The 10,201-nt window shown below is 43.5% G+C and overlaps 1 protein-coding gene across 3 annotated transcripts in view; it reads left to right on the forward strand.

The window, feature by feature from the left end:
• Kcmf1 (potassium channel modulatory factor 1) overlaps positions 1-5,139 on the forward strand; it is a 61,799-nt gene extending 56,660 nt beyond the window's left edge. For all 3 annotated transcript variants that reach the window (XM_021664044.2, XM_021664046.2, XM_021664045.2), the window contains exon 7: positions 4,518-5,139. In XM_021664044.2, the coding sequence (XP_021519719.1) occupies positions 4,518-4,779 (262 nt within the window). In that variant the 3' untranslated portion in view covers positions 4,780-5,139. The remainder of the gene's footprint in view (positions 1-4,517) is intronic.
• Positions 5,140-10,201: the final 5,062 nt, after the last annotated feature.

Consider the following 10,201-nt stretch of genomic DNA (forward strand, 5'->3'; position numbering starts at 1 on the left):
CTACGGGCTGAAGTCCTCGTGTGCTTCTAAAGCTACTGTTGAGGGTTAGGGATGAATTTCTGCTGGAGTGCTTGCCTAACACGTACAGGAGTGCATCTGTACCGCCGGCATTCAGAAAGGTCAAGGGTACCCTCCCACATGGTGTGTTCGCGCCCAGCCCGGAACACACGAGACCCTACCAAAAGGGCTAAAGAGGTAGCTCAGAAGAGCCTTACTGCTCTTTCTGAGGAGAGCGAGGTTCAGTTCCGGGCCCCACATGATGGCTTGCAGTAACTGTAGTTGAGAGGTTCTGACCCTCTTCTGGCCTCTTCAGGCGCCATGTGGTGCACATACATATATGCAGGCCAAGCACTCATACACATAAATGAAAACCTTCACGATGACATGAGAATTAGTATATGAAATAGTTAACATGGGCTTGGGAATGTGACTCAGTTGGAATAGTGCTTGCCTAGCATGTACAGAGCCCTGGGGTAAGTCTTCAGCATTTTATAAACCGGCCACAGTGCTGCTTCCTTGTAATCCCAACACTGAGGAGTTAGAGGCAGGAGGATCAGGAGGTGAATCATCCTCACCTACCTAATGAGTTCAAGGGCCGACCTTGGCTGTGTGAAAACCCAGTCTATATATAAACTAATGTGTGTGTGAGTTCTTTGGGGCCTTACAGTAAACTACAGCTTCTACTTGTCTCTTCTCACACGGGCACTCCTCAGTGCAGTAGTACACACAGGTAGGAGTGGAAAGTCCTCAACGAGGACCTGGCTCAGAGCCCCAACTTTGCCACTTACTTCACTTAGCCCGAAAACAAGTCATTTCCTACCCTCAGTATCCCACCGTGACTCCTACCAGTTATGAGGATTCGCAAAATCACTGATGGTTGTCATTTATTACGGACTTGAGGCATCTTTTCCCGAGGGATTTATCTTTGGAGTGGCCTTGATAAGGCCAGCAAGTGCATCTTTCCACCAGGCAGAGTGGCTCAGGGTAGGCTGCAGAAGGTTCTGCCTGCTCCCATTGTTCTTCCTACAGAGAATGAGCAACAGCAGTGCCTCTTGGAGTCTGGGCACCTGCCTGAAACACTCCCGCCAGTGTGTATCTTCCCTGAGAGTTGGTTGCTCTGTGGGTGGAATGTCTTGCCAGGAAAAGGACATCTCCCAACTGGGTGTGGAGGTACATTCAGGGGACTGAAGCCGGAGGATAATGAGTTCATGGCCAGCCTATGCCATGTACTGCAAGATTCTGCATCAAAAAAAATCCAAAAACAAAAAAAAAAAAAAATCAAAAAAGAGCCAGGCATGGTGGCGCGCACCTTTAATCCCAGCACTTGGAAAGCAGAAGCAGATGAATTTTTGTGAGTTTGAGGCCAGCCTGGTCTACAAAGCAAGTTGTAAGATAGACAAGGTTGTTACACAGAGAAGCCCCATCTTCAAAAACCAAAAAACTAAAATATAAAAGGGGGCTTACAAGTAAGTACCCGTAACTCCAGTTCTGTGGTGTCCTATGTCCTCTTCTGGCCAACATGAACACCAGCCCGCGTGAGCATGTAACTAATACATGTAATTTTTAAAAGGCAAGAAGACATGGCCCTGTTTGTGCCTTTGTGTGTTAGTGTGTGCATGCGTAGTGCACATCTTTTTAAATCCCAAACCACTCAGTAAGGTTAATCTGAGGGTTCTTCCCTGTGATTTAAAACAAAAGATTTTTACAAAAAATGGCCAGCGCATAACATGGGCAGTCTTAGTGCTGACAGCAGACACAAGCTGCCACTTCTGGAGGACAGCTGCCTCCTGAAGCTTTGTGGTGCCTGATGCCCTGCAGTTTGCAGACCATCCTCTCCTACCTTTCCCTTCTGACACCAAGTCTCACCATGTAGTCTAGGCTGGCCTTGAACACACACCTTCCTGCCTCAGCTTTCAGTAACCAGACATGGTAGAATATGCCTCTGATCTCTGCATTCTTACAGTGCAGGTGGGAAGATCAAACATTCAAAGTCCTCCTTGGTTACATAGTAGTTAGAGGCCAGCATTGAGCTTAGTTGTGTTGGGGCTCCCTGAAACGTCAAATATGTTAACATACATTATGAACTTTGAACAAGGAAAGCAGCTGCAGCATCAGCAGGGACATTTCCTGTTCTGTGGGATTAGCCTGTGTGTAGTGTTCATCTTATCCCGGAACTGACTGTAAGGAAATAGTTTTCTCCAGGGAGGTAGTTGACATGGTAAGAAGTGGTCAGGTGTCTTAGTCGGTCCTGTCTTTTGATAATGGCCAACTCTAGTTTGAAGACCTTAAGCTTAGCAGTTCTTTTTGAGCCTCAGACAAAACTGACCCATCAAACATTGAGCCCTAGTGCCAGATTTTATCTGCCCCTCAAGAATTGAGGCATTTTCTAAGTTACTTCCCTTAAAGTTAGAATAGTATTGCATTGTAGTATTTTCTTCAGCAGGGAGGCCACCATTTGTATGTCTCTAGTTCATCCAACACTGTGATTAGCCTCTGTCCACCCTGTATCTCTGTTACAGATTTCACTTCTAAATCCCTCCCCCCAAATTGACCAAAGGCCTTTTCCAAAGCTGAGCACGTCTGTAATTGTATTGGGAATTTGTATTGGGAATTACTCAGGCTCCAACCAGTTAGTATTCTCCCGTGACAGACATTCTCCTCCCCGCCCCCCTTTTCTTTTCTTTTCTTTTCTTTTCTTTTCTTTTCTTTTCTTTTCTTTTCTTTTCTTTTCTTTTCTTTTTTGTTGTTGTTGTTGTTTTTGTTTTGTTTTGTTTTGAGACAGGGTTTCTCTGTGTAGCTTTGGCTGTCCTGGACTCACTTTGTAGAACAGGCTGGCCTTGAACTCACAGAGGCCCACCTGCCTCTGCCTCCTGAGTGCTGGGATTACAGGATTGTGCCACTGTGCCTGGTTTCCTGTGACATTCTTAGAGTGCTCTTCACTGTGGCTGGTATGGGCCATTTCAGTGTGGCTTTAGTGGCAGGTGAGTAACTAACTGGCCCTCATGCTCTGGCCCTTTGAGTTCTGCAGTTTAGCTCCTCCTTCATTTGAGCCACAAACCTCATCACTCCTTGGGGCTTTTTAACTGAGAAGTGAGCAAGTTAGCTGATCTCTGCTTGAGTGCCTGCCACATGTGCCTCCCATCCCCTCTGTTCTGCTAATTTTCCTGAACCAGTGCTGTAGCTGTTTGCTTTCCTTGTCATTAAAAGTGGTGAAAAAGATCAGTGCTGACGCTAAGCAGAATTTCCCATAGTTTTTGGTTTGGTTCTTTAATGAAAGAACTTGAACCATTTTAACAAGTTGGTAATAAGTAGAATAATAATAGGTAATAAGTAAAAAATTTTTTACTTTTTTTTTTCTTCCTTCCAAGTGCTAGGATTAAAGTAAAGGCATGCACCGCCACAAACTAGCTACATTTTCAACATTTAGCATCTGTCCATGTTTTGTGGGGATGAACATTGGTTTCCCAGCCTTCCAGTGACCATCATGTCTGTCTTTCCATACTCTGGGAACTTGGTAGGAAAATAACATGGTGGGCTGATGAGATAGCATAGGAAACCCGGCAGTCTTGAGTTCAACCCCAGAGCCCACATGAGAGTGGAAGGAGAGAATCAACCTGACTTCATACATTCGCAGTGACACACACACACATTTTAAAAAAGAGATAGCCAGGCATGGTGATGTAAGCCTTTCATCCCAGCACCTAACAGACAGAAATAGGTGGATCTCTTCCGAGTTCAAGGCCAAATTTCCTGATCTACATAGCAAGTTGCAGGCCCACCCCTTAAGAGCCTGACCAAAAGTAGGGTATGGTGGGGCACACCTGTAATCCACAGCATTCAGGAGGCAGAGGCAGGAGGATCTCTATGAATTCTAGGCCAGCCTGGCCTACAAAGTGAGTCCAGGACAGCCAAGGCTACACAGAGAAACCCTTTCTCAAAAAAAGGAGCCTGACACACATACCCCCAGAAGAAAAGAATGGGGAAGAAAAAAGGAAAATGGCATGGCTTGTGCTTTTGTGAGTTTATGTGCGTGCCTGTGTTTCAGGAAGAGCAAGGTGAAAAGGATAGCAGTCCGCATTGGTTTAGAACTCAGTTTTTGATCTGTGTGTTCTCCTCACTGTGGAGTGGTTCGGTGAGCAGGGCCACTGCAGTGCTCTTGTTACACCCACAGGTAAAATTCTTGTTAGGGAGTTTTCTCTTCCCCAAGCATACGATCTGTTAGCAGTGTCCTTGTTTGTTCTGTATTTTATTTTTTCAGAGAGAAAACCAGGGTTTTCTTCAGAGCTAGTCTGGGCTGTCTACATGGTTTTTGTTTCTGTGCTTGCTTGCTTGTTTGTTTTCTCTGATTGAATCTATTGAACACAGGTTTGCACCACAGTGTGGGGATTTATCGGCTCATAACTGAGGTGACCCGGTACCACCAACCAAAGCTCATGCAGATTGTAGAACTTGGCCTCAACGTTTGTTAGTCGTTGACTTTTTACTAATAAGAGCTTTCCTTTTTTTTACTTATACAGGTTGAATGATCCCAAAATGTCTGAAGCAGAGCGCCAGTCCATGGAAAGTGAGCGCGCAGACCGCAGCCTGTTTGTCCAGGAGCTTCTTCTGTCCACGTTAGTGCGTGAAGAGAGCTCGTCCTCAGATGAGGATGAACGGGGGGAGATGGCAGATTTTGGTGCTATGGGCTGTGTAGATATTATGCCTTTAGATGTTGCTTTAGAAAACCTAAACTTAAAAGAGAGTAATAAAGGAAATGAGCCTCCACCACCTCCTCTTTGATGACCTCCCCACTCGCAGACAATGTCCTCTGTGCTGTATTTGCCAATGAAAGTGGACAACAGCTATCCTGGGTTTGTGTGGTGATTGTAATTTCAGGTCTGTCACTCTTGTTACATTGTGTACATTCAAAAGGAAGAGAGAAATATATATGATAATCATTTCCACTTAACTAATTTTTACTTCTAGCAGGTAAATGTAGGTAGCAGTGCAGGGTGATCTCTGCTTCCTGTACCTTGACATGCAAAAGGCTCTCCTAATACTCCACATTCAAACTGAAGAGGAAAATTGAAATCTCTAATGAAGCTGCTGTGTGTATTTATGAATATTAATGAATAAAAACTGCTTGGATGGTTTACCTAACTACTGCATGAGGTTTTTTGCAGCGTGCATGAGTTTCAGTGGCCTTGTTATTTAAAAAATTAAATACAAGGAGTAAAACTTAAAAAATAAGTAAAATTTAAAAAATAAAGATAAAATACAAAGCCCAAAGCTTTCCCAACGTTATTCAATGGTTACTGGGCAGAGTAGCTTTTGAATAATGTCTGCCTGACTCACCCTTATACATGTGCCTCCTATGCACAAAACCAGCTCTGCAGTGGAACCTGGGGGTCCTAGCCGGGTATGGCGCTCTGCTGCCTAACTGTCCTGTTGCCCTGTTACCCAGAATCCAGCCTGGCTGATTTCATCAGCAGAGGACACACCAGTAAAGGCAGATCTGCTGCAGGGTGTCCGTGTGCCCGTTAAAAAAATCCTGTTTGTGTTTGTTGGAAGTTTTTACATTTTGTGGTTGTTTAAAGTTTTTTTGACTGTTAAACATGTTCATTCAGGTGTAGATGAATTTCATTTATTCACTGTTGAGCAAAGTTAACCTGAGTTATGTTGTCTTGTTTTTAAAGATCTCACATTCTCAGTCATATTTTGCGTTTCTGTATTTGTGGTTTGCTGAGACAGATCAGTATCAGGGGAGCCTTGAGGGTTTGCACTCACCTTCCCAGATTTTGTCAACCAAATTCTTAGTGCTAATTTTAGCACCTTTTATTTATTTATTTTTTTCCTGGCATAAAAAGTAAAGTCTTTTAATTGAATCATGCCACCTATATGCCTATATTATTAATCCTGTGTGTTATTAAAAAACAATGTAGAGCCTCCTTGGGTTGTTAGGGGTGGAGGATGGACACTTTATATTTGTTTCAGATTTTTCACACTAGCTCCAGGAAGGGACAGTGGATCGGGGGATGGGGGAGTTTTTGGAATGTAAATTTAGGACTTTTGAGATGTGCAGCTTCTGATAAATTTCTATGAGACTTAAACCTAATCATGTCGGGCTCCAGTCTTCCCTGAGAGCCCTTCTCTCTGTTCTCCTCTCTCTCCTGCCATCTCGTCCTTCCCTCTGTTTCTTCATGACAAGCATACAGAATTGAACACCCCTGGTGTTCTCAAGAACTGTGAAGTCCATGTTCATCCAAATGTACCAAAAAAGAAGTCACCCTACATGTTTAAAAAACTGTCGCTTCTCCTCGGAAACTTGAGACTCCACCAGCTTCCAGATTCAGTAGCTGTCTTCTTTAGTTTCTGATGGAAATGTTCTGAAGGAATGCCTTTCGCTGGGCTTCTGTTCACACTAGAGGTCAAGTCCAGTGGGGTTTTCTTTTTTACTTGGTTGTTGAGAAGGTTCAGAAGTCCATTCTCCAGCTGTGGTCACTTCAGACACATCTGCACATAGCGCACACATTTCAATAAAGCGTTTTCAAGACTGTTGGCCACTTGAATTTCTTTGGTGTTAAATTAACCTAATCATTATTCAGAAAATTTTTTACATCTCTAATGCAGTATTTTTTGCTTTTTGTGCTAAACATGGAGATACTGGGTTTTTGTGAATGTATAACTTTGGATGTGAGAAAGAGTAACTGCCAATTATGTACTTTTCCCTTTTCTGCACAAATTCTGGGAAAATGTAAGGTCCTCCATTTTCAACGTGGTTTTAGGGAACAGCTATAAGTCTTTTCAGGGCAGTTACATTCAGAAGATGGAGTTAAACTTCAGAACGCCTAGCGGTTCATAAGATTCCATCTCATGTAGAATACTGTATATTAATTATTTTTATCAGATATTTTACAAATACCTCACCTCATCCTGTATGTAACAAATAATAATGTATTATTTTAGGGTAGAAAGACAGATTATCAATATAAAATATATTTAAGCCCTTCGAATTCTTGTGTCCTTTTTCTTTAGTTTCTGAATCAGCATCATATTATTGGATGTACTTTAGTGAATGAGTTACATATTGACTGGAGAAAAGGACAATATCCTGAGTTTCTAGTGTTCATGAGATAAGGGTGATCTTTCTACAGCTCTTGCTTTTATTTCCTGTTTGAAAATAATTCTGTTCAGGGTATTCCAGAAGGAGCTTCATTTTATGATTTGTAGAACCCAAAAATACATGGACTTGAGAGTGTGCCTGTGGTGTCCTGTGCCTCTGCATCTTCCCAGGATGCAGCGTGCAGCGCACCAGGACTCCTGCTTCACCCCCAGACTCCGGTGAGCTTATGCAGGGGCCAACCCCAGGATGACGGCCTGAAGGAAATAGTGGCTGTCCTCATAGTTTTAGTTCTTCCCTTTCCTAAAGTCCTTCACTTTTAAGGAGTAAAGGACTAGAAATAGCTGTGCTGTTTCATGGCCACACTCAAAATTTTTTGTTCTTACTACAGTGAAATCTAGTATATTTAGGTGGCATTGCTGTTTTGTTTTGTTTTCATTTTTAGTTCACGGAATTAGAACTTGGACTTCCTGAACAAAATAGCCTGCTGCTGGTAGTGTTTGTTTTGGATTAGTTGGGCTGGGGGTTTTTAGGGGGGAGGATACAGTTTGTTTTGTTTGGAGATAAGGTTAAATGGTACCCAGGCTATCATCCAAATCACTAAGTAGTGAGGACATTGAACTCCTAATCCTGTCTGCACCCTGAGTGCTAGGATTACAGTTTTATGCATAGCCACAAAGTAGTGGGTTGTTTTGTTTTTGTTTGTTTTTAAAGAGGGCTTTTCAGTGTAGTCCTGGCTGTCCTGGTACTAGCTGTAAAGACAAGACTGGCTTTAATCTGCCTTCTGAGTGCTGGGATTAAAATTGTGTGCCATCCCACCCGGCTAAAGTAGTAGATTGTTTTGTAAGAAAAACTGCCCCTGTGGCCTCCAAATAGTTTGGGATAGCTTGCGCCTCTCAGCCCTTCATTTTCCCCTCTTGATATTTCTTAATAGTATAGTATTTTCAGTAGTAACCAGTAGGCTTTTAAATGTCATCAAACCTCTTGTGTCTTCTCATCTGTGGGCCATGTCAGACAAAGTGAGAGTTAAGTTCTCTGGATGGGTCCTGTCTTTAGTTCCCAGGAGAAAGCTGGGCCTGTGGCAGCAGAGTCCACTCCCTGTGCTTTATTGCTGCTGAGAAAGATGAAGGCAGCAAGCCTTCATCCTGCTTAAGGCAATAAAGAAGTAGGCGGTAGATAAGGACTGGGGTGATATAGACTAGGGTAAAGTAGGAGGAAGAGTGGTATAGTTAAAGATTGGGACCTTGGAAGGGGGTTCCTGGAACTTGAAGGGGCTCACGGTAAAGATGTCACCTGTGCGTGCAGTTTAATGCTGGTGACAGCTTGTTCATGTCCTTGACAGTGGGTATGGGCAGGAGGTACAGTTCTGTGTATTGCCTGCAGTGGCCTAAATGACAGGTTCACAGCTGGGAAAGGGCTATACTCCATATATGTTTAGGCGTTACATTGCTATTATAACGTGCATATTTGTAACATACCTAAAAGAAATATTGTTACTGTGTGCTGGCCTTTACAGTAAATTTTAATTGTTAAGAAATTTTTTACCCAAGTGGTGGGAGACTCCAGGGTAAAGGGCCCTTTTCCTTCACATTTCTCCTTCATTTCTTCTTTGATGCTTTCCAGGAATCCTTGGACTCTAGAAGAGGGTATTGGATCCCCCAAAATGGAGTGAAGGATGGTTTTGAGCCACCACATGGGTGCTGGGAATTGAACCCTGGTCCTCTGCTATATAGCAAGTGCTCTCAATCACTGAGCCATCTCTCTGGCCTCTGTAGGTACGAGGCTTTAATTTACAACTGGAACTTTGAGACATCTTCTAAGGGAGCACCCACCCACATTTTAGTAGCCTGTGTAGCCAAGTCTAACTTTGAACTCCTGCCTCATCCTTCCAAAGTGCTGGGATTATAGGTGTGCACCATTACACAGTTTTGTTTTGTTTTGTTTGCTTAATGAATATATTTCTGCATATATGGCTGAACCATGTGTATTCCTAGTGTCTAGAACTGGAATTATAGATGCTAGTAAGCTTCCATGTGGATGCAAGGAACCAAACCTGTGTCTGCTGGAAATACAGCTAGTCTACACCTATCTTCCAATGATGCCTCTCAGACAACTGGAGAATTCGGAGATCTCCATGCCAAATCACTGAAATGACTGACCGAGAACTGCTTTAATTTTTTTAAAGCTTATTTATTGATTGTATATAGTGTTTTGCCTGCATGTACACCTGCACGCCAGAAGACGGCACCAGATCTCATTATAGACGGTTGTGAGCCACTATGTGGGTTGCTGGGAATTGGAGAGGAGCCAATGCTCTAAACCTCTGAGCCCCTGAGAACTACTATAAATCTGCCAGATTCAAATGTGTTTGGAACCCGGCCTCAGGTATGAGAAACTGGAACCATGTGACGGTAAAATGAAGCTGCTAAAAACAATGAGTCCATCCATTTTGAGACAGTCTCATTTGTCTGAGGTTGGCCTTGAACTTGCTTTGTAGCCCAAGGATGACCTGGAATTCCTTATCCTCCTTCATCTCCTAGGTACTTGGATAACAGGGGTGTACCACATTGCCAGGTTTATGTGGTGCCGGGGGTGAAACCCAGGGGTGCTTCATGCATGTAAGGCAAGTACTCTGCCAGCTGAGCTGCATCTCCAGCCCTATCCATCCCATTCTGTTACCGTCTTCTGACATGCCTGGGGTTTGGGGGAGGTTTTCTTGAAGCAGGTTCAGCACTCTTCCAGAGGTCTGATGTCTTCCTGAAGTGGAGGCAGACCTCCGCTTTCCATGCCTTTGCTCAGAAGTGAGTGAGAACGTGTGGATCCTTACCTGTCACATAAGCATCTGGCCTATGCTAGAAGCACCTGTCTTTGCCTATGAGAGCCCTCAGGATGGCAGTATGCTAACGTCCACAAAGGCCTCCATTTCAGTTTTTATTTTGAATTTTTTTTTCTTGTAGCAAGATCTTAGAGTGTAGCCTAGGCTGGCCTCTGCAGTCCTGCCTCTGTCTCCTGAGTGCTGGGATTACAGGCTGTATTGGCACACCCGTGTTCAAAGCCTATATAAAGATACACGTGAGTATAAGCATTATGAATGTATTCAAT

This window comes from Meriones unguiculatus, chromosome 5 (genome assembly GCF_030254825.1).
Source record: "Meriones unguiculatus strain TT.TT164.6M chromosome 5, Bangor_MerUng_6.1, whole genome shotgun sequence".
Taxonomy (NCBI): domain Eukaryota; kingdom Metazoa; phylum Chordata; class Mammalia; order Rodentia; family Muridae; genus Meriones; species Meriones unguiculatus.